Consider the following 24,927-nt stretch of genomic DNA (forward strand, 5'->3'; position numbering starts at 1 on the left):
ATAGTTATTTAAAAAAAAAAAATATGAATTTGCCATAGTGTATAGTAGAGCTGACTCATACGATGACTCTACCATTATGGTCCACCACTTAACTTCTTCGAAACTCTCGGAAGAATTACAGTAGCTATTAAAAATAAAATAACAAAAAGAGAAACTTCATTTGCAAAATTCAGATTGGATTTTGTTGATACCCATTTTCGCGACACATTTTCTACAAGCCCGATTCAACCAAACTCGACTTCCCTATGGACTCGATTCATGTATTATATTATATTTTATTCTTTTAAGCATGGCCCAAGCCCATGCGACTTATTGGGGGAAATTGAGGAAGTGTGGTTTGGAGGGTATGGGTCGGTTCCTTTCAGACCTTTTGCATGAGTCTAGCCCAAGCGTGCTACCAAGTGGGCAAGGGACACTGGTAGCACCTCAGGCTCATGGAATAGGTCTTGTATCCAAAATTTCCACCCCAAAATAGTTTTTATGCTCTGGGTGACTATGGCCTAAAGTTTCTGCCCTAACCCACTTTTACCTTTAAAACATATTTGGCTCCCATTGGCCAACTCCATCTGCTAGACCTCATTTAGGTGAGCCTCCCAATGGTCTGAAATATCTGACCAAAGGCAACCAATTAGAGCAAACCTCATTTATTTCCAAAATTATGTAAAAAGCTTACCAAACTCTTCCCTAAACAAAAGCAACCCAAGCCAAAACACCAAATTGGTATCATAGAGGATAAAAGCCTCTTCCACTACTCAAAAACCAGTCAAGAGCAACACCCCAAACTCTATATAAAACTCTCTCTTTAGCTCATAGACAAGGGAGTCACGTTCTAGCAATAGATCTGAAATTTCAGAGCAAAAGCCCATTCAACCAGTCAACAATCTCACAATTCCGAAGCTTGGGGGTGGAAATATGGGTATAGGGGAACCTTCCTTCTTTTCCTCACGACCTCCCTCAATATCCTCTTCTGTGTGACTGCGGGTTGAAGTTTCAGACTTGTTAAACCACGTTTTCCTTATAGAGCTGAAACTTGAGAGCAAAAACTCACTGAACCAAGAGACATTCTCACAATTCTAAACCTTGGGGGTGGGAATATGGGTATAGGGGAACCTTCCCTCTCTTCCTCACGACCTTCCTCAATTTCTTCTTCTGTGTGACTGTGGGTCGAAGTTTCAGACCTATTATGTTTCTATGCTTTTTCTGTATTTTTGTTGTTAGCATTTTAATTCTCTCTTGTCAAAGCACCATTAGCCTTTGTTTTTTATACATTGTGAATTTTGGGCTTGATCCTCCATAAACAAACACTTCTAAAGAACCCAAGGGGAGATTTGGGCCGTTTTCAGATTTTTGGCCCTTGTCGCAAAAACGTTCCCCGACAGATTTCTACTCACTCCGATTAGACGCATTTTCAAAACTATGCAAGTCAAGTTGGGGATCAAGTTATTTCTTCTTCCCTAATTTTAGATCCACCTGTTCTAGCCCCAATCTCAAGTGCGTCTCTTGATTCTATCAGTCTCATCTATTGTTAAAATTTTGTGGAGTTTGATGTGTTGTTAGTCTTTTTTGGCTCTGATTTTCAGACAACATTATTATAGTTTTTTTGGTTTATGATGTTTGTGCTATTTACTAGGCTTATTATATGAGATCGGAACTTCAAATATCAACACCAAACCCTTAAAACTAAGATCTTTTGGCTTCATTTTTTGGGTTTATTTTATGAGATCAAAGCTTTTTTCTTTTCTTTTCTTTTCTTTTTTCACCTTTGCATTCTTCTTTTCTTTTAAGTTTGGGTTCATGTGTGGAAGAAATGTGGGTAGCTGTTCTGACATAGTTCCCATTGTTTGAGTGCTATTTTGCTTTTTACAAACCAAAAACTGAGTTTAAGTTTGGGTTCCAAACAAGAATTTGAGTGAGATTAAAAAAAAAAAAGGAATTATGAATTGAGTTAAGAATTGTGAGTTATGAGAATGAGAACTAAGTTATGAAAATTGACACATGGATGTGTTGAGAACCGAACACTGTATAAACTTCCAAATCTTTGACCACACTTGCATATTCCCCATTTGAGTTCTAAAATAAAGTTTCTTTTATTGCGATGATTTTGGCCCCATAATAATTAGATCTGATTGTGTAGAACCCATTCTTGGAATGTGACCAAAAAATAGCATCAATAGTCCGATAAAGTTAGGGGAACACATAAAATTGCCTCAATATCCCCATTGTCAAAATACCCGTTTGCATTGAATTTGGTGTTTACCTTTTGCGTTTACGGTTTTTTTTTTTTCCCCTACACGTGAATAGTAAAATCAGGTGATTTTACTATGCAGGGGACAAAAAACACTGTTCATGGATCCCACGATACTATTCACACATTAAAAATTATTTTGCTACAGTATTTTCAGTTTCAGCAAAACTAAGTTCAATCCAGACATACCCAAAATGTAAAGGCTTAAAATACTTTTTTTTTTAATTATTTTTTTTACTCTAGATAGCCTTTACCCTTACACTTTACAAACATTTATACTTACTTGTGGAATGAGGTCCATCGCACCAAAAGTGTGCAGTCGAGATAAAGACTTTAAGCATAGTTGTCAAATCGTGAATCGTATCGTGAATCGATTTTTGATTTTTTTGTATCGTGTATCGTATATCGTAAGATACACAAACACCTAATAAAATTATAAAATAATTATAGATATACGTGTATAAAAGGTATATTTATTATAAATTCAAAATATATTCAACTAATGACTAATTTAATCATTACTTATGTAATAAAATTTAACAAAGCTAACTAAATAAATCAAATTAACTTATGTTTATAACATGCACATTCAAATTGATTAAACTCAAAAGTAATACATGATTTACGAATCAAAATAATAACGTCATCTTGGTTAATCAACTTTATCTAAGTTAATGTTATCATCATGTTTAGCATCTTGCAAAATTATATTTCATAAACATTTTCTTTATTATTATCAACATTTACTCTTTTTTTTTTGGTTTTTTTATTCTAATAACTTTTTCTTTGTATTTTTTCTTGGCATTCTAGCTTTTTAGACTCAAAATAATTATAACAAAATAAAAAATAATTATATTTTCATTTAATACATTATTAATAGCATAGAAAATAACTTTGCACATATGAAAGTGAGTGTTATGAGTATAGTCTAAATTTTGTAGGAGAAAGAGAAGGGAGGAAAAAAACTCATGAACTTGCTATTTCATTAGACTCAATTAAGTTTCCCAATAATTTTGTGTTAACAAAGTCTAACAACTTGTTTAAATAAAATAAAATCACAAATTTTAACAAAAAAACTCATTTTAAACCCACATGTCTATGTATCGTACGATACATACGATTCACTGGTACGATACGATTCATACGATATGCATCTATGTATCAGACAATTCATGAGCACTTACAATACGCCCTTACAGTATGAAACTTTTTGTACACGATACGATACGTATCACATATCGTACGATACTGACAACCATGACTTTAAGAGTTGTAATAGCTATCTTAATTTTATGTTTTTAACAATGCTTGCAAATTATGTCTTATTCACAATTAAAAATAGATTCTTATAAATAAAATTAAAAAAAGATATATATTAAAAATAAAGTGAGGCTAAAATAGTATTGTAGGAGGCAAAATTTTAAGCTAATTATAAAATGCCACATCAAAATTTAGTGGCAAATTCTTAATTAATGTCATTAAATTAATTAAATCAAATGATGACATGTGTCATCCAAATTGATATTACATTGACATATTGAAATTTGCCACGTGTCATTTGGTCCACAAAATAAAGATAAATTTTCTATTCAAAATTGATAGATAATTATCTTTATTAAAATAAATTAAATAGAGATAATTATTTATCTTTATTAATTATTACTTTATCAAAATAGATAAATAGAGATAATTATCTCTAAGAAGAATTTGGGCCAATAAAAAGTCTACTACATACTTTCAAGTATATCAATTCGAAGTGGAGCTTATCCTTTAAAATCACTATAAATAGAGGACATCCCCTCTCATTTTCAACTCCAAGTTTTCAAGAGGCCTAAGCTTTGGAAAAATTCCGTCTCAAGAAACTTTGAAGAACTTTGAAGAATCTTTGAAGAACTTGAAGAATATTCGAAGAACTTGAAGAACATTCGAAGGGCTTGAAGAACAATAAATCTCTAATAAGCTCAAAGTTAGAGATTTATTGTGAAGACCGATCAATCCATCTTCCAATCAAAATCAAGAAGATTCTTGTTCGAGTCAAATTCAATGAAGATAGAATCAGAGGGTATTCTTTTGTAAAAGACTCAAAATAGAGATTGTACTCATTATACATCAATACAAATTTATATTTGGAAACCTATTTCTTTTCAATTATTTGATTTTCTACAATTGAGAAAAATTTGTGTTTACAAGTATATTCTCCATTAAATTTGAAAAAGATAGTTTAAACTTTAAAGTTTTAATAGTTTGCAATGTAAAGTGGAAAGAATTTATAATTTAGACTGTAAGGACTCAATTTTTAACGATCCCAGATTGGTATTAGGTTCGCACGTTAAAGGCCCAAACAATAAATTTGTAGAGAGTGGGCTAAAAGGCTAGGTTTTGGTCACCGGACAGTGGTTAGTCGTGGTGTTCATGGTGGACGCACAGAGGTGAACCATGTTTGCCCAAGAAGTCTTTTTCCTCGGCACGGCTTGGGAGGCTCTGGTTCTTGGCCTTTTTTCCCAGCCTCTCTTTTGAATTGCTTTCTTCTCCTTTTATACTAGCCTTTACCCTCCCCCTAATATCCACGTGTAGGCTCAGCTTTCTGGGGCTGATATTTGTCCTATCAGCCCATACCCAAAGTCGTTGGGAGTGGTTGTAAAAACTGAAAAGCATTGTTTTGTCAGGCGTAGAGTACTTTAATTGCAGTAATGGCAGTCTTTCCCTTGTCCTTTGTCGCCACACTGTTCAGGGGTCATTTCCCCATCAATGCGGAGGTGTTTAGCTATTCCTTTGAACCACTCCTATACCATACTTGCCCTTTTTTCTAGTAGTGCTTTGGGATGCCGAGGACAGACTCGTCCTCGGCTATATCTAGGCCATTTGGATTTTCGTTATATGTTCTCGGCAATGTCTCTCCTCGTCTCGGGCCTTGAACCCTAATGCAAAGAGGGCCAGGATCACAAATTCTCTGCCCCCACATAGACTTTTAGAGTGAATTAATTGAATTTAAGTAATTTTTTTGAGTGAATTTAAGTAATTAATACATAAAACAAACAATATTTATGTTTTTGTTTTTTTGAGCTGACATTATTTATTACTAGTAAGGGTTGTACGTGCAAGACACGTGCTGCCTCTTGAGTGAGAAAATTTAAGATATAATTTTTTTAAAATAAGTATGAAATCATGTACTTAGATTTAGAAGAGTTATTTAATATATGACTATTTATTTACTATAATAATTTTTTAGAACTTATTTATTATAGACGGTATCTACTCACAAAAAAATTCTATTAAGAATGATAACAAATGTTGTTATCTTCCAACAATAAACAACTAAGTTTTGATAAGACATTGTCACAATATTTAAATTTTCACAATAAATGATGACATATGCTACAATTGAAAGTTTTCATCAAATTAAAAACCTACAACCATTTGCAATGAATATTTTGTTATTCATACTTCATTCTTTATCATCTTATTTTATGAGCCTAACTACGATGTTTAGCTTACTTAATTTTTAATGAACATCTTTTTAAGAAAGAAAGAAAATAAAAAAAAAGAATAAGATAACAAAAGACATATTTCATTGAAGTTTCTATTAGATAAAATTGTAAATCAAGAAAATTTAATCTTCTAATAATTTAGTGTCCTCTAGGTAACAATAGAATACCATACATTACAATTTTTTGCTTTCTAAGTATGACTAACACATAAAACTCAAAATACACGAAGAAATTTTTTGGGATATTAAAATTTAGTGAGTTATTTTAGATATTGCACAATGAAATATTCTAGAAACCATAAGATTTTGTTAGAGTTTAACTAAAAGAGTAACAACGGAGATTATATGTTTGTCTACAAAATATAAAAGAGGAAATTATTCAACTTTAAAGTTGGGGGGGGGGATAAAACTACCCCAAACATAGAGGGGAGAAATACTTTTTTCCATTTTATTTTTGTTGGTAAAAATATATGTTTTATTTATTTATTTTTATTTAAACAAAGTGTAAAAAAAAAAAGTAAACCCAAGAAAACTGTCCGTAAAAGTGTAAAACTATGAATTTTGACTCAACAAATTAGCTAAAAAAAAAAAAAAAAATCAAGAATACAATAAATGTCACGATATCTTCTCAATGCCTTTTATTTTAGCTATGGTGGGCCTTGTTATGATATTTTATTATTTTATTTTTGAGTAATTCTACTTCCACAACATTTTCACAACAAATTCTAGGTGGTAAATTATTATTGGTTTTTAATTGGAACAACCATTTAAACATGCATTAAAAAAAAAAACAACAAACAAGAAACCAAAAGAAGAAAATTGTGTGTAAAACAGTGAATTTTGGCTCACTAAATTTGACTAAACTAAAAAAGAAGTCTAAGAACATAAGAAAATGTCACAATATTTTTACAATACCTTTATTTTCAATCGTGGTAAGTTTCAGTCAAATATTTTATTATTTATTTTATAAAAATACTATCTCCATAATATTTTAATAACAAATTCTAGTTAGCAGGTTGTTACTGATTTTAAATAGACCCACGATTGATATCACTTTTTTATCCATCAATAGTAATTTACCACTTATAATTTATTGTGAAATTAATGTGAAAATGTTGTAGACTTAGCATTTTTTTATTAGATCTATAAGAAATTGAGACCTCAACAATTGTGAAAATATTGTGATAACAACAAGTGTTACAAAATTTTCACAAAAAAATTTATTTTCAATTGTAGTTAGTCATATTCTCATATTTTATTATTTTATTTCTACTTATAAGAAATTGACACCTGAATAATTATGAAAATATTATAAAATTTATTATGTCAATATTATAATATATATGACAACTCATATAAGTATTAAAAAAACACAAACTGAAATGGCGTGACTGAAAAAAAGAAGACAAAACGGTGAGTTTTGCTCACCAATTGACTAAACGAAGTTTACTGTAGAAAGAGACATTTCCTTAGTCGCATTCTCATATTTTATTATTTTATTTCAATCTATAAGAAATTGACACTTGAATAATTATAAAAATATTATAAAATTTATTGTATCAATATAACAATATATATAACAACTCATATAAATATTAAACAAACACAAACCAAAATAGAATTACTGAAAAATGAAAAGAAAAAAGAAGAAGACAAAACGGTGAGTAGATTAGTAGATAGTAGATTAGTACATATTAGTCATGCAAAGACACCGTCGTATTACTAATACCTGGAACTATGCAAATGCACTTTTAATGTAAGAGAGAAAAGTTAAAAGGTTTAAAATTATTCATTTGTTCTAATGTTGAAATAAATTTTTTTTTTTTTTTTTAAATTTTAAATCTCAGTTTTTAAAAGACAATCGCATGATTTTTCTTACTTCACTTAAATAATTAATTTTTTAATAAATATATAAACAAACTCTTAAACTTGGGTCAAAAAGCAAATGTAAAAAGAACTTTATAGCTGGCAAAAAATAGCAATGTAGACTGGAATTCTCTGATCGATGGGAACTTTACAGCCTGTCTTCCTTGTTGTAGTGCATGAATTTTTTTTAGTATTTTTACTATCAAGAAAAAGCTATACATCCCCGGTGAAAAAGCAATATGAAAAGAACTTTTTTTTAAGAAAAAAATATGAAAAGGCGTTCTTCTCAAAAAAAAAAAAAAAAAAAATGAAAAGGAGTTTAGAGTACCGTTAAAATTAAAATAATAAAAAGAGAACTTTTGCTGCACCTGCCCTACAATTTTCATTGAGTCTTTTGGGTTAATATTGCAGAGATTCTTTTCAGTATTTGTGGCATTGCAGAGATTCTTTCAGTTTTTTTTTTGTTGCCGAAATAGAGGAGAGAGAGATAAAAAAAAGTACGCATATAAAAAAAAGTACCCTATAAGGATAAATTCAAGTACAATGGCATTGCAGTGGCATTGCAGAGATTCTTTCAGTATTTTTTTGACCGAAGGAGTTTTGTTTGTCATATTCTTTTATGGTAAAAGTACCTATAATGTCACTGAATTTAACTGATATGAAACTTGCATCCTATTTTAACAGCACTAATGTCACAGAAATTTTCATAGTTCTTCTTTTCTACTCTTTTTCCCCTATAAATTTCATCAACCTTCTTCTCCACTCTTGTTCCCCTCATAATTTTACCAACCATTTTCAAATCATGCGTGCCAAATATTCTACAAACAACTATAAGTAACAACACTTGCAAATATCTATCCGTTCGTTATCTCTTAGAAGGTGAGTTATATTTCTTAAGTAGTTACTTTTCTTTTTATAATATTCATGTTGATATGTTTTAGGGGCATAGCTAAGCATGAAAATCTTGTTTTTGTTAAATTATTTGTTCATGCAAATCTTGTTTCTGTATTATGTGTTTTGCAATATGAACTGATTTGTATGATATGTTTTACATTATTTATTAATGAATTCTTGCCTAAATATCAAATTTGACGTATATTTCCTTAAAGAAATACTTAGTTTGTTAGCCTATAATATACACGTATGTTTAATACTATTATTATCAGTGAATATTTTTAATGGATTACCTTCTTGTATTGCATTGTAATGGTTGTGTTGTGTTAATTTATTAATACTATTATTATGTTTTAATGTAGATGGCAGAAAAGTTGTTCATTTTTCTTATCCATTCCAGTGGAATAATTAAACATGGAGAAAATGGGGTTTATTACGAAGGGCCACCTCCTTCTATGCTTCCATTAAGCCGGGGTGTTACATTTGAAGATCTATGTGATGGAGTAGCATCCACGCTTCATATAAACAGAGAAGATTCAAAATTGACTATTTGGTATAGATTTCCATTTCAATGTCATCCACATCCTGTGACTTACCAGCAAGTTTTGGTAGCAGATGATAATGGTGTCAATGCAATATTCGATATGTTAGACCACCAATATGGATTTGTAGGTGCAGAGTTATACGTGGGTGTAGAGCCTATAAGAAGCCATCGAGATGTTTTCCCCATTCGATATGCCAACGAAGGACCGAGTGCATCGTTTTGTTATTCACATAGCGAGCACTTCCATGATCCATATGCCACTCATATTAGTCATTATTCTCAAGATGCGGCTCATTCCCCAATCAACATTGGCGGTGCTGACTATCATGCTCCATATACCCATGTTGCAATTGAGGACCAACATGTTCCTTCTCGGCCAATGAACAACAGTGATGCTGACTATGATAATCCAACTGAGCATGTCACACAAGAGACTACTTGTTTTGAGTTTGAAACTCAGTATGACCAAACCGCCACTCAGAGAGCTGCTAATGATCCCAATGATACACATCGCATAGCTGCTACTACTGAAAATGCGGTCCATACATTATCAGAAAGGATGCGGACCATGGATAGTGATGACCAACTTGATGACGATGAGGTCCTTGATGATATTGGAGATGAACAAGAGCCTCTAAATGAAGGTAATCATGAAAGCAGTCCAACTATGGCAGTCCATCAACCTTCATCACTAAGCTTTTCACAGAACACGTGGGATAATATGATTGATCCAACCTTACCATTTGAAAAGCCCACTCAGAGTATTTGGGACCCTACCCAAGAGTTTTATGTGGGCTTGCTTTTTGCCGATAAGGATGAACTACAAGCTGCTGTTAAACGCTATCACATCAAGAGGAACCAAACATTTTGTGTAAGAGAGTCAGATCCAGAATGTTGGTCTGTAAGGTGCAAAAATTGTTCTTGGCGTCTTCGAGCATGCTTCCGGGCTACATATGGGTTGTTTGAGGTTAGAAATACAATGGTCCACACACATGTACAGAGTCCACTCTCACACAAGATCACGAGCAATTAGACACCCATGTTATTGAGAAAGAGTTGAGGGATGTTGTCAAAAATGATCCAACCATAAAGATTGCTTCACTTCAACAGACTCTTTACAATAAGTACCAATACAGGCCTTCTTATTTTAAGGTGTGGGAGGCAAAAGAGAAAGCAATTGGTAGAGCGTTTGGTGATTGGGACAAATCTTACCAATTATTGCCAAAATGGTTGAAAGCTTTGACTGATTCAAACCCGGGCAGCAGGGTTATTTGGAGAACAATACCTGCTACTATGCCAGGCTGTGCGATATTCGAGAGAGTGTTCTGGGCTTTTGGTCCATCAATTGAAGGTTTTCAACATTGTAGGCCAGTAATTAGTATTGATGGAACTTTCCTATATGGTAAGTACAAAGGTACGTTATTGATTGCATCAACGTGGGATGGTGACAACAGACTTTTTCCACTTGCCTTTGCCATTGTGGAGAAGGAAACTGATGATAGCTGGTATTGGTTTTTGCGTTGTATTCAGATTAATGTCACTAATCGAGAAGGGTTATGTGTCATATCTGATCGTCATCCTGGTATAATGGCAGCGATACAGACTATATGTCAATCGACACGTTGGTATCATCGTTTTTGCCTTCGCCATGTGGCTAGCAATTTCAATCAACAAATTGGGAATAAAAACTTGAAGGCTATGGTAATGTGGGCAGGCATGGAGAATCAGTTACGAAAGTATCAAATCACTAGGGATAGAATTACTCAATTAAGTGCAGATGGTGAGAAGTATTTAAGGGAAATACCAGTGGAAAAGTGGACGTTAGCATACGATGGTGGACATCGTTATGGGGCAATGACCACAAACTTGTCTGAAAGCTTCAACGGAATTCTAAAGAGTGCTAGAAATCTGCCCATAACTGCATTAGTTGAACTTACATACTATCGTTGTGTCGCCTACTTTGCCGATCGGTATACTAAGGCATGTGCAGAGGTTACTACCGGTGAACGCATTACGGCCTATGCAAAAAATAAATTCAATAAATGGGAAAAAAAGGCACCAAAGCATTCAGTTATTGTGTTCAGTCATGAAGATGGTTTGTTTGAAGTCAGAACACCAATAAACCCTAACTCTGCATATAGGGGTAATCATCGTCATGAGGTAAATTTGAGGCAGAACACTTGTAGTTGTCAAAAATGGCAGGTTTATAAGATTCCATGCTCACATGTCATTGCTGTGTGTAAATATCAAGGCATCTCTGCAATGCGATATATCGACCGTTGCTACCATTTGGAAGAACAAGTTGCTTGTTATGCACCTAGATTTCGCATGGTTCCAGACAGTGTACATTGGAATGAGCCTAATTTCCCGGTCTTGTATCCTAATGTCAAGCTGCGCCGTGAAAAAGGTCGACCAAGAACAACTCGGCTTCGAAATGAAATGGACGAAGGGGCAGAGCATCAACCAAGGCCATTGTGCAGTCTCTGTAGGCAAGAAGGCCATAATAGAAGAACATGCCCCACTCGAACTGTGGCTGGCTCCACTAGTGGCTAAACTAAATGACCCAACATAAGTATTCAATCTACTTCAGTGGATTGGTTGGACTGTTGTTTTTTTTTTTTTTTTTTTTTTAATTATGTTTTTAGGAGTTGGACCATATTGTTAGTTTGTGCAATATGGTCCATATGTTATGATGTTACAGTGTGCACATCAGTCATTTTGTAAGAATCTATGTACTTTCTTTGCTTTTTTTTGGTTCACAGTGTGCACATTAATTATTTTTTCTTTTCTATTGTAAGAATCTATATACTTTCTTTGTTTTTTTTGTTTACAGCGTGCACATCAGTCATTTTTTTCTTCTATAAGAATCTATGTACTTTTTGTTTTTGTTTACAGCATGCACTTTAGAATAAGAATCAATGTACCAGATAGGGTACTTGAATATATCCTTATCTATTTCTAAAAGAACATGACAAACCAAACTGGTTCAGTCAAAAAAATATTGAAAGAATAATATGCGTACTTTGTTTATATCTCTCTCCTCTATTTCGGCAATGGGAACAAATGTTTTTTCTCCTATTTCAGCAATGTCATTGCCACAATTCCATTCCATTATTCCCCTCCCCATTTTCGGCAATGACATTGCCACAATTATCCCAAAAAAAAATTCATCTATTTCGGCAATACCATTGCCACAATTACCAAAAAAAATTCGCCTAATTCTTTTTTTTTTTCCTCACATTTTCGGCAATCCCATTGCCACAATTTTTTTTTTTTTTTTTCTTTTCCTCACATTTTCGGCAATCCCATTGCCACAATTCTTTTTCTTTTTTTTTTTTTTCACATTTTCGGCAATCCCATTGCCACAATTCTCTTCTTTTTTTTTTTTTTTTTTTTTTTTTTTTTCCTTACATTTTCGGCAATCCCATTGCCACAATTCTTTTTTTTTTTTTTTTTTCCTCACATTTTCGGCAATCCCATTGCCACAATTCTCTCTTTTTTTTTTTCTTTTTTTTTTTCACATTTTCGGCAATCCAATTGCCACAATTACTTTGCCACAAATTTTTTTAACTAATAATAATTAATTACATGTGATTTATTGTGAAAATGTTGTAAAAATATTGTGGACATTACACTTTTTTTTTACTCTTTTAGATATTTTGGAACCACTTTTTTTTTTTTTTTCTTTTCCTCACATTTTCGGCAATCCCATTGCCAAAATTTTTTTTTTTTTTTTCTTTTCCTCACATTTTCGGCAATCCCATTACCACAATTCTCTCTCTTTTTTTTTTTTTTTTTTTTTTTTTCTTTTCCTCACATTTTCGGCAATCCCATAGCCACAATTCTTTTTTTTTTTTTTTTTCCTCACATTTTCGGCAATCCCATTGCCACAATTCTCTTTTTTTTTTTTTTTTTTTTTTTTTTTTCCTCACATTTTCGGCAATCCCATTGCCACAATTCTTTTTTTTTTTTTTTCTTTTCCTCACATTTTCGGCAATCCCATTGCCACAATTCTTTTTTTTTTTTTTTTTTTTTTTTTTTTTTTCTTTTCCTCACATTTTCGGCAATTCCATTGCCAAAATTCTCTTTTTTTTTTTTTTTTTTTTTTTTTTTTCTTTTCCTCACATTTTCGGCAATCCCATTGCCACAATTTTTTTTTTTTTTTTTCTTTTCCTCATATTTTCGGCAATCCCATTGCCACAATTCTTTTTTTTTTTTTTTTTTTTTTTTTTTTTTTTTTCCTCACATTTTCGGCAATCCCATTGCCATAATTCTTTTTTTTTTTTTTTTTTTTTTCACATTTTCGGCAATCCTATTGCCACAATTACTTTGCCACAAATTTTTTTAACTAATAATAATTAATTACATGTGATTTATTGTGAAAATGTTGTAAAAATATTGTGGACATTACTTTTTTTTACTCTTTCAGATATTTTGGAACCACTTTTTTTTTTATTTTTTTATTTTCGGCATGGCCATGGCGACAATTACCAAAAAAAAAAAAAAAAAATCTTTTTCTCCCCTATTTCGGCAATTGCATTACCGCAATTGCCTTTTTTTTTTTTTTTTCCCTGGGCACTCCACACACGAGCACATAGGAGAGAGGGTTGGGTAGCAGAACTGGGCAGACGAATTTCGGTAACCACGTTGCCGAAATTCAACATTTTTTCTTTCCTCCTTTTGCATCTTCTCTCTCATACTTTTGGTTGAATTTCGGCAATGGTGATACCGAAATTCAGTCTCTCTCCTCAAAATCCCAAATAAGTTTCAATAGTACCTATAACGCAAATTAATTTCAGTTTTTGCAATATTAACCCAAAAGACTCACTTTCATTGCCACTTTTGAAAAAGTTACAAAAAAAAAAAGAAAAGAAAAAAAAAAAAAAGGAGAAACTTTCGCTCTTCACTAGGAAGTGGACTACTCAGAAATGAGAAAACATATAATAGTAATAAAAAAGAGCAGTGGAAGTTTCTTGTAATTTTTCCTAAAAGGAGCACTGAAACTTCAGTCCATTTCATTACTTCCAAAATTCTAGCTTGCCTCAGTCTTTTCTCTCTCTTCATTTGCAAATTTCAGATTGGATTTCTACTCACTCCGATTCGACGCATTCTCAACACAACGCAAGTGATCAGGTTGGGATCAAGTCATTTCTTCTTCCCTAATTTCAGATCCACCTGTTCTAGCCCCAATCTCAGGTGTGTCTCCTTCATTCTCTCAGTCTCATCTATTGTTAAAATTTTGTGGAGTTTGATGTGTTGTTACAGTCTTTTTTGCCTCTGATTTTCAGACTACATTATTTTAGCTTTTTGGGTTTATGATGTTTGTGCTATTTACTAGGCTTATGATATGAGATCAGAACTTCATATATCAACACCAAACCTTTAAAACTGAAATCTTTTGGCTTTGTTTTCTGGGTTTATTTTATCAGATCAAAGCTTTTATTTTTTTCACCTTTGCGTTCTTCTTTTATCTTCAAGTTGGGTCTGTGTGTAGAAGAAACGTGGGTAGCCGTTCTGACATAGGCCCCACTTGCTTTTTACAAACCAAATACTGAGTTCAAGTTTGGGTTGCAAACAGGAATTTGAAAATTGAGAACTAAATTATGAAAATTGAGATATGGGTGTGTTGAGAATCAAACACTGTAAACTTTCAACTCTTTGAGACTTTGACCACACTTGCTTATGCCCCATTTGAGCTCTATATTAAATTTTCTTTTATTGCGATGATCTTAGCCACATAATAACTAGATTTGTACCGGCCGATATGACCGGTAATTTCCCTACCGGCACCTACTCCGGTTCAGAAATGCCTGTGTTTTGTGTCGGATTAAATACCGGTCTTATCGGGTTGATCCGGTCATACCGGACCAAATACCGGATTCCGGCCAATAAATGCATACCGGACCGAAACCAAAAAAGTTAACCGTCAGATCTAAAAGTCACTCTCCGTCCTCTCAATAACTTACTGGATTAGCGTCGATCATGTCGCCTACACAGTAAACATGCTTCTTTGTCACCCTCACCTTGTTGATCTATCTCCATTCTTCGTCGTTTATTTTCTTCTTGATATTTGTTTTATACGGGTCTTAATTTATGTGCTGCTTGCCATGTGAGCGTGTGACTGGCGTGAGTCTGATTCTACTGACCCCTCACGTGATGGAAATTTTGTTTTGAATTGAAGAGAATGGTTAAAAGCTTTCTCGGAACTATAAGGTTTCGATTGGTAGAACATTTTAAAAATAAATGGTCAGTTTTTAAATAATATTACATATATTTTTATATATTTTTATTTATTTATATTTTAAAAAATTACAAACAACATTATTCAAATTTTTTTATCAAATGGATAGTAAGAAATTGTACAAATGGTCAAATATTACACCTATAGTTGTCCGCCACTCTTCTTTCACGGGAAATTGCTTATCATTCAATACCAATATTTTAGGCTTGTGCTCTCAAAGTTTTATTGGGTAGTCAAATAAAATATTGGGCTTGGATAGAGGTTTAAAATAGCTTGGACATGGGCTAGTAGCATAAACAAAATAAATAGGAATTTAAGTTCTAATTAAATATATTAAGTTATGTTTTAAGATTAATAAGCTCTAATTATTTATATGAATTAGAAGATTGTACAATCTCAGCTGAGATGAGATTGTTTATTTAAAAATAATCAAATAAAGAAGATTGTACTTGTTGTAGATGCTCTCTCTCAAAAAAAAAAAAAAAAAAAACTTGTCGTAGATGGGTATTGGGTAAAGTAAACTATGAACGTTCCTAGAAGGCTCCTTACTTCATTTCTTTAACTTATTTTTTGTACTTTTCAATTTTTCAGATATTACTTTTTCTCCTTCTCATCTCTTTACCTTCTTCACTGACCTGACCAGACCTTTTTCTTCCCTCTCTCACTTTCTTCCATTCTCACTGTACCCTCTCGGCCTCTCATGATCTACTCATCGTTTAGCTCTTCTCAAAAATTAAAAAACTCATTGTTTAGTTCTTTGTTTCCTCTCGGGAGCACTGAAATTTCTAAGAAGTGGAAGTACTCTGAAAAATATAGTAAAAGAGAGCAGTGGAAGTTCCTTGTAATATTTCCTAAAAGGAGCACTGAAATTTCATCACTTCCAAATTTCTAGGTCCACTCCAAATTCTCTTCTCAGTCTTCTCTCTCTTCATTTGCAAATTTCAGATTGGATTCGACGCATTTTCAAAACTACGCAAGTCAGGTTGGGGATCAAGTAATTTCTTCTTCCCTAATTCATTTCCTTTTTAATCTTTCTTCGGTTCTAAATTTCTAATTGATTATTATTATTATTATTATTTTTTAATTTTGCATGCAGATCTATTTTTCTAATGGCTTTAGTGGACATGGAAACGGACTTGTCATCTTTCCCAAGTTCTTCTTCTTCTGCTGCTGCCCGATGGACACCCGCTACAATTTTGTGGGTCATCTTTACGAAGCTTTGAGACAAAAAGGCATTCATACTTTTAAGGACGATAAAAACCTTGACAGAGGAAAACCCATCTCACCAGAGCTGTTGAAAGCAATAGAGGAGTCGAGATTTGCTGTCGTCATTATATCAAAAGACTACGCATCTTCAGCTTGGTGCTTAGATGAACTTGCACACATCATTCACTGCAAGAAAAAGACGGGAATGACGATTCTACCTGTTTTTCACTATGTGGATCCATCCGATATACGGAAACAAATGGGAACTTTTGAGCAAGCATTTATTGAACATGAAGAAAAGGAGAACAAAGAGAGGGTGGAGAAATGGAGAGAAGCTTTGAGAGAAGTGGGCAATCTGGCTGGATGTCATTTAAAGAATACTAGGTAATTAAACTTGACTAATTATTTATTTATTTTAAATATATTCAGATGACCCACTTCATATACATATATAACTTTATCTGGAACCTTAAGCAGATCTACATTAATGTTTCATTCTACTTCTTTCAATTTTTTCCTGAGTGGATCACTTTACTTATTTTTGTTTCACTCAACCGAATTGAACATCATATATGTTATATATATTTTTTTTGCATGAACTCTTGGTGGTTCAAACTCAATGCGTACTGTACCTTTTTCATTGCAGGTATGAGACAGAAGACATCAAAGACATCATGGGATGGATATCACTTCACTTGAAATATGATGCATTCCCTTACATTACTAGGGATCTGGTAGGAATATACTCTTGAATGGTGGAATTGGAGTCGTTATTAGCTATAGGGTCAAACGATGTTCGCTTTATAGGGGTTTGGGCAATGGGGGGAATGGGTAAGACAACTCTTGCTAGAGTTGTTTACCATATGGTTTCTAAAGAATTTGAAGCTTATAGTTTTATTGAGGATGTTAGGGAAAATTCTGAAAAACATGGTTTAGTTGGACTACAACAGAAACTTATTTCTAATATTTTGGAGGAAACAGATTTGAAAATTAGAGATAAGTATGATGGAGTTCTCAAGATCAGGAATAGGTTATGTCATAAAAGGATTCTTCTTGTTCTTGATGACGTAAATGAATCAGACCAGTTAGAAAATTTGGCGGGGGAGCATGATTGGTTTGGTCCGGGTAGTAGAATTATCATAACAACAAGAGATGTGCATGTGTTGAAAACGCATGGAGTTGATGAAATATATGCAGTTAAAGGATTGTATGACAAAGATGCTTTACAACTTTTTTGCTCAAAAGCTTTTAGAAAAGAGCATGTCCCAAATGATTATTTAGTGATGTCCAAAGAAGTTTTAAAATATGCTGCTGGTCTGCCTTTAGCTCTTAAGGTTTTGGGTTCCTTCTTGTTTGGGAAAAGTACCAATTTATGGAGAAGTGCATTGGAGAGGATCAAAGAAAATCCTAAGAAAGAAGTTTTCAATGTACTTCAAATAAGTTTTGATGGACTCGATGACTTAGATAAGGAAATATTCCTGCATATTGCATGCTTCTTTAATCATGAGGAGAAGGATCATATAGTAGAAGTACTAGATAGTCTTGGCCTTCACCCTGATATTGGATTGCAGGAACTCATTGATAAATCTCTCTTGGAAGATGATGAAGGTATATTGAGGATGCATGATTTACTTGAAGAAATGGGTAAGAACATAGTTCGTCGAGAGTGCCCTAATGATTGTGGGAAGTGGAATAGGCTGTGGCGTAACGAGGACATTGAAAACGTGTTGAAAAAAAATAAGGTAAGAGTTTATTTAGAGAATTTGAGCTCATTCCCTACCTTCTTGTTCAGTAATTTTGATATTTAAATATTTATGCTAATAAGTTCTTTCCTTCTTGATTATTAGGGAAATGAAGTAGTCCAAGCCATGCATATTTGGAATTATTATGATTGTTATCATCTTGAAGATGAAGATGAAGAGACATGGTGGAGCCCTGAGGGCAATTCGCAGATGCACGATCTTAAAATTCTTAGAATTGATGGTATTTCGCAGATGCACAATCTTAAATTTCTTAGAATTGATGGTAGTTTCTGTGCCCCTCAACGTCTTCCAAATTCTTTGAGCGTTCTTTCTTGGAGGTATTATATTTCAAATTCTTTGCCATCAACTTTCCTGCCAGATGGGCTTGTTCAACTTTGTTTGCCAGATAGCAGAATTAAAAAACTTTGGATAGGAGTAAAGGTAATTGTGATATTAAGTATCCTCACAACTTTGCATTTAAATTTCAATAAATCGGACACTAGAAAGCTCATCGACTTAACTTCTTTTTTAACTTTTTTTTTTCTTTTCTTAAAACAGAATTTTGACAAGTTGAAGATCATGGACTTGTCATACTCAGACTTGATTATATGCCCAGACTTCACTGGAGTCCCAAATCTCGAGAAATTAACTTTTTCAAATTGTTTAAAGTTACATGAGCTTCACCCAACCATTGGAATTCTTAAAAAGCTTGTTCTTCTTAATCTAAAAGATTGCCGAAAACTAAGTCATCTTCCAAGCAAGTTTGAAATGGATTCCCTCATGACTCTAGTGCTTTCAAGTTGCGTAAGACTCGAGACAATTCCAGAAAATATGGGAAACATGAAATGCTTACAAAGTCTTAATTTGGATTTCACTGCTATTAAGGAACTACCTTCATCAATTGGAGGCTTGATTGGCCTGACTTCATTGACTCTTAGGGGTTGCAAAAATCTTGTGTGTCTTCCTAACACCATTTGTTGTTTGAAATCACTCGAATGTCTTGATCTTTCTGGGACAGCTATAAAAGAGTTGCCTTCATCAATTGAATGCTTGCCAAGCCTTACTTCATTGGATATGCATGGTTGCAAAAATCTTGTGTGTCTTCCTAACACCACTTGTGGTTTTCAGTTCCATGGTGCTCTTGATCTTTCAACATGCTCAAGATTTAAAAACTTGCCAGAGAACCCGTGGATAATCGAACGTCTAGGGAGGCTTGATTTGAGTGAAACAGCTATAGAAGAGTTTCCTTCATCAATTGGAGGCTTGATTGGCCTGACTTCATTGAATCTTAGGGGTTGCAAAAATCTTGTGTGTCTTTCTAACACCATTTGTTATTTGAAATCACTTGAATGTCTTGATCTTTCTCGGAGCTCAAATTTTGAAAACTTGCCAGAGAATCTAGGGAATGTCAAAGGTCTAAAGATGCTTCATTTGGATTTCACTGCTATTATGGAACTACCTTCATCAATTGGAGGCTTGATTGGCCTGACTTCATTGACTCTTAGGAGCTGCAAAAAACTTGTGTGTCTTCCTAACACCATTTGTTGTTTGAAATCACTTGAATGTCTTGATCTTTCTGGGAGCTCAAATTTTGAAAACTTGCCAGAGAATCTAGGGAATGTAAAAGGTTTGAAGAGGCTTAATTTGAGTGGAACAGCTATAAAAGAGTTGCCTTCATCAATTGAATGCTTGCCAAGCCTTACTTCATTGGATATGCATGGTTGCAAAAATCTTGTGTGTCTTCCTAACACCACTTGTGGTTTTCAGTTCCAGGGTGCTCTTGATCTTTCAACATGCTCAAGATTTAAAAACTTGGCAGAGAACCCGTGGATAATCGAACGTCTAGGGAGGCTTGATTTGAGTGAAACAGCTATAGAAGAGTTTCCTTCATCAATTGGAGGCTTGATTGGCCTGACTTCATTGAATCTTAGGGGTTGCAAAAATCTTGTGTGTCTTTCTAACACCATTTGTTATTTGAAATCACTTGAATGTCTTGATCTTTCTCGGAGCTCAAATTTTGAAAACTTGCCAGAGAATCTAGGGAATGTCAAAGGTCTAAAGATGCTTCTTTTGGATTTCACTGCTATTATGGAACTACCTTCATCAATTGGAGGCTTGATTGGCCTGACTTCATTGACTCTTAGGAGCTGCAAAAAACTTGTGTGTCTTCCTAACACCATTTGTTGTTTGAAATCACTTGAATATCTTGATCTTTTTGGGAGCTCAAATTTTGAAAACTTGCCAGAGAATCTAGGGAATGTAAAAGGTTTGAAGAGGCTTAATTTGAGTGGAACAGCTATAAAAGAGTTGCCTTCATCAATTGAATGCTTGCCAAGCCTTACTTCATTGGTTATGCATGGTTGCAAAAATCTTGTGTGTCTTCCTAACACCACTTGTGGTTTTCAGTTCCATGGTGCTCTTGATCTTTCAACATGCTCAAGATTTAAAAACTTGCCAGAGAACCCGTGGATAATCGAATGTCTAGGGAGGCTTGATTTGAGTGAAACAGCTATAGAAGAGCTTCCTTCATCAATTGGAGGCTTGATTGGCCTGACTTCATTGACTCTTGGGAGCTGCAAAAATCTTGTGTATCTTCCTAACACCATTTGTTGTTTGAAATCACTTGAATGTCTTGATCTTTCTCGGAGCTCAAATTTTGAAAACTTGCCAGAGAATCTAGGGAATGTCAAAAGTCTAAAGATGCTTCATTTGGATTTCACTGCTATTATGGAACTACCTTCATCAATTGGAGGCTTGATTGGCTTGACTTCATTGACTCTTAGGGGTTGCAAAAAACTTGTGTGTCTTCCTAACTCCATTTGTTGTTTGAAATCACTTGAATGTCTTGATCTTTTTGGGAGCTCAAATTTTGAAAACTTGCCAGAGAATCTAGGGAATGTAAAAGGTTTGAAGAGGCTTAATTTGAGTGGAACAGCTATAAAAGAGTTGCCTTCATCAATTGAATGCTTGCCAAGCCTTACTTCATTGGTTATGCATGGTTGCAAAAATCTTGTGTGTTTTCCTAACACCACTTGTGGTTTTCAGTTCCATGGTGCTCTTGATCTTTCAACATGCTCAAGATTTGAAAACTTGCCAGAGAACCCGTGGATAATCGAACGTCTAGGGAGGCTTGATTGGAGTGAAACAGCTATAGAAGAGTTTCCTTCATCAATTGGAGGCTTGATTGGCCTGATTTCATTGAATCTTAGGGATTGCAAAAATCTTGTGTGTCTTTCTAACACCATTTGTTATTTGAAATCACTTGAATGTCTTGATCTTTCTCGGTGCTCAAATTTTGAAAACTTGCCAGAGAATCTAGGGAATGTCAAAGGTCTAAAGATGCTTCATTTGGATTTCACTGCTATTATGGAACTACCTTCATCAATTGGAGGCTTGATTGGCCTGACTTCATTGACTCTTAGGGGTTGCGAAAATCTTGTGTGTCTTCCTAACACCATTTGTTGTTTGAAATCACTCGAATGTCTCGATCTTTCTCGGAGCTCAAATTTTGAAAACTTGCCAGAGAATCTAGGGAATGTCAAAGGTCTAAAGATGCTTCATTTGGATTTCACTGCTATTATGGAACTACCTTCATCAATTGGAGGCTTGATTGGCCTGACTTCATTGACTCTTGGGAGCTGCAAAAATCTTGTGTGTCTTCCTAATACCATTTGTTGTTTGAAATCACTCGAATGTCTCGATCTTTCTCGGAGCTCAAATTTTGAAAACTTGCCAGAGAATCTAGGGAATGTAAAAGGTTTGAAGAGGCTTAATTTGAGTGGAACAGCTATAAAAGAGTTGCCTTCATCAATTGAACGCTTGCCAAGCCTTACTTCATTGGATATACATGGTTGCAAAAATCTTGTGTGTCTTCCTAACACCACTTGTGGTTTTAAGTTCCATCGAGCTCTTAATCTTTCAACATGCCCAAGATTTAAAAACTTACCAGAGAACCCATAGATAATTGAAGGTCTAGGGATGCTTGATTTGAGTAAAACAGCTATAGAAGAGATGCCTTCATCAATTGGATGTTTGACTAACCTTACTGCATTGACTTTAAGATTTTGCTTAAATCTTGTGCGCCTTCCTAGCACCATTTGTAGTTTGAAGTTGCTTAATTCTCTTGATCTTTATGGATGCATAAAATTTAACAACTTGCCAGTGAACATAGGAAATATGAAAGGTTTGAAGTGGCTTGATTTGTGTTGGACGGACATAAAGGAGGTTCCTTCTTCCATTGCTCTCCTTAAAAGTCTCGAACACTTATATATCAGTAAATGGAAGTTATCTGAATTTTATTTTATGCCAGTAACTCTTGCGACGATGGCCCCATTATGGAGTTCCCTGCCAAGAAGCCCATTATTGTCTTTATCTTTACATCATTCCTTATCAACAAGTCCCGTTCCAATGGGCTTTTTATTTCCTTCCTTATCAGGTCTGCAGTCTTTAACTAATCTGGGTCTTAGTGACTGCAATCTTTTGTCAATCTCCAATGACATTGGTTGCTTGTCCTCTTTAGTACAGTTAGATCTAAGTGGAAATAATTTTGTTTTCCTTCCTGAAAGCATGTCTCAACTCTCTAATCTTCGAAGACTCTATTTAGAGGGTTGCAAAAGTCTTCAATCATTGGAAAGTGTTCCGTCAACTGTTGATTATGTAATTGCAAACAATTGTACCTCACTGGAGAAATTGCCAAAACTGCAATTTAATCCTTCTAGGTCAGATCACTCCCGTTTAAATTTCCAGTGTTGCAACTGCTTCAAATTGGTTGACTATTTTCAAAGCAGTAACATGCTTCAGGTGTCTCTCTCTCTCTCTCTCTCTCTCTCTCTCTCTCTCAGTTCCTAACATTATGCCTTGTATATTTCAGGGACTACCAAACATTATTATTCCTGGAGGTAAAATTCCGAAATGGTTTTCCCTTGAATGTCAGGGTGGTAACATAGGAGTGTCTTTTCGTGGGTGTGATGACTTGATGGGAATTGCGTTGTGTATTGTACTTGTACCCAATGGGTCACAAGTCTCACAACTTACATATAATTTATTTATCAATGAATTTAAATGGTTCGTACAAAATTTTCAGTTAAAATATGGTAATGTTGAATCACCTCACCGTTGGCTGCTCTATTTGTCCTCTCAATATTTGGGCTCTGATTGGGGTAAAATACTTAGTCACACTGATGCTAATGGACTCAGTCAACTCGAGATGAAATTATTAGCTAACAAAGAGGGGGTGGAGAAAATTGGGGTTCATTTGGTATACAAGCAAGACATCGTAGATCCCAATCAAACTATGGCACAGTGCATTAACAACAACAGTATACTGTATGAGGATCTGGCTGATTCTGAGGATCAGCCAGAATCAGAAATTTTTAACTTTGCCAGTAAGTGATCATCTTCTTTTTTTTTGTTTTTTTTTTTTTTTTTTTTTGGGACGAATACTATCATTTTTATTTTCAAATGTTAACTTCAAAGTACCTCGGCATTATCTAGTAACACTTGCAGAAAAATAAGCCCAAACTCAAAAATTAAAATAATACCATATCACGTTTCTATTTTTAGGTTTAGTTTTTAATCGGGTTGGAATAATACAAAATTTTCTTTTTGTCTTGTTGGTGAACTTTTATTTAGTGGAAGGAGAGGATCAAACGTCCAAGAAGCTTGACTTCATTCATGGAGGGAAGAGCCATTGTTTCCAAGACATTGAAGATCCCAATCAAACTATAACAGAGTTGAGCATCAACAGCAGGACACTCTATGAGAATCTGGGTGATCTCTGCCATGATCTTTACCATTCAGCCGCAGAAGGTAGCAGAAATAAACGAAGCCGTGATGAGCAAGATTGGGCTGGACCTAGTGGAGAAGGCTACTCTAGTGATGAACCAAATCCAAAGACTTGGAGGTTGTATGGCTGATTCTAAAAGAATTTATTATAAGGAAGATTCGACTTCTTTGCCTGTAAGTCATCATCTTTCTTCTTGCTATTACAATATACAAGTCTTGATGTTCTCTTTTATTTTATGGAGAGGGGAATCCAATGAAATGAAATTGTGCGTCTAGTTTCTTAGGTTTAAATTGGCATGATAAAAAAATTTAATTTGTCATAGGTATAAATTGGAGTGTTTCTTTTTCGATTTTTAAGCTAGCATTGAGAGAGGGAAAAAAGAAAGTTCAAAGTATTGTTTGGCACTCACATCCCAATCATCTAAACGAATAATAATTTTTTTTTTCTTCTTAACTTGTTGGGGCACTTTCATATAATGGAAGGAGGGGATCCAAGAAACTTGAAGCCTATCGAAGTGGTAACAGGGATAGTTACGAGAGCGATGTAGAAGAATTAGCCAAGGGGGGTTCCTTTTTGCTGTGTGTGGGGCTTTGTTCAATTGGTTTTATAGAGTTTATTCACTTGCCCAATGCTTTTCTTCTATTTTGTAATTTCCTAGTTTCTTAGTGAAATTTTTTGTTAGACATTGTCTGTGGATGTAGGCCTAAGGCCGAACCACATAAATCTGTGTTCCATGTGTAATTGTCTTTTCTATTTCTATATCACATGACCTACTATTATATTGTTACACCATCACAATAAGGGTGCGTGGTGGTGGTGTCTTGGAGCAGTTGTTATAGATGTTGTGTTTGGGACTGAATAATTACATTAGTTTGAGATTGTATGGCTACTCAAGACATGCCAGATGGCATAATGGG

General features: G+C 34.2%; 3 protein-coding genes across 19 annotated transcripts in view; all 3 read left to right on the plus strand.

Annotated features, from left to right (window-relative positions):
* The window catches only part of LOC126693559 (disease resistance protein Roq1-like), a 63,638-nt gene that overhangs the window by 36,034 nt on the left and 2,677 nt on the right, over window positions 1-24,927 (plus strand). For 6 of the 16 annotated variants that reach the window (XM_050389548.1, XM_050389553.1, XM_050389551.1 and 3 more), the window contains exons 1-11: window positions 13,981-14,232; window positions 16,223-16,271; window positions 16,374-16,867; window positions 17,130-18,225; window positions 18,331-18,666; window positions 18,784-19,471; window positions 19,685-20,278; window positions 20,492-21,343; window positions 22,196-23,025; window positions 23,096-23,609; window positions 23,857-24,183. In XM_050389548.1, the coding sequence (XP_050245505.1) occupies window positions 17,236-18,225; window positions 18,331-18,666; window positions 18,784-19,471; window positions 19,685-20,278; window positions 20,492-21,343; window positions 22,196-23,025; window positions 23,096-23,609; window positions 23,857-24,140 (5,088 nt within the window). In that variant the 5' untranslated portion in view covers window positions 13,981-14,232; window positions 16,223-16,271; window positions 16,374-16,867; window positions 17,130-17,235 and the 3' untranslated portion in view covers window positions 24,141-24,183. Of the gene's footprint in view, window positions 1-13,980; window positions 14,233-16,169; window positions 16,272-16,373; window positions 16,868-17,129; window positions 18,226-18,330; window positions 18,667-18,783; window positions 19,472-19,684; window positions 21,344-21,556; window positions 21,670-22,195; window positions 23,026-23,095; window positions 23,610-23,856; window positions 24,184-24,927 lie in introns of those variants that run through there. The other 10 variants (XM_050389543.1, XM_050389546.1, XM_050389547.1 and 7 more) reach the window with 10 other exon arrangements.
* The window catches only part of LOC126693570 (disease resistance-like protein DSC1), a 60,463-nt gene that overhangs the window by 32,859 nt on the left and 2,677 nt on the right, over window positions 1-24,927 (plus strand). The window lies entirely within an intron of this gene.
* LOC126691472 (toll/interleukin-1 receptor-like protein) lies at window positions 16,455-17,235 on the plus strand. Its single transcript, XM_050386514.1, has 2 exons — window positions 16,455-16,867; window positions 17,130-17,235. Exons 1-2 carry the CDS (start codon window positions 16,455-16,457, stop codon window positions 17,233-17,235), a joined length of 519 nt encoding a protein of 172 aa, XP_050242471.1.

Source organism: Quercus robur, chromosome 7 (genome assembly GCF_932294415.1).
Source record: "Quercus robur chromosome 7, dhQueRobu3.1, whole genome shotgun sequence".
NCBI lineage: Eukaryota > Viridiplantae > Streptophyta > Magnoliopsida > Fagales > Fagaceae > Quercus > Quercus robur.

Excerpts from the sequence above, each read along its gene's own strand:
- LOC126691472 (XM_050386514.1), top strand. The coding sequence starts at position 16,455 with ATGGACACCCGCTACAATTTTGTGGGTCATCTTTACGAAGCTTTGAGA. Across the intron at positions 16,868-17,129 it reads TGTCATTTAAAGAATACTAG|GTATGAGACAGAAGACATCA; the intron begins GTAATTAAACTT and ends TTTTCATTGCAG.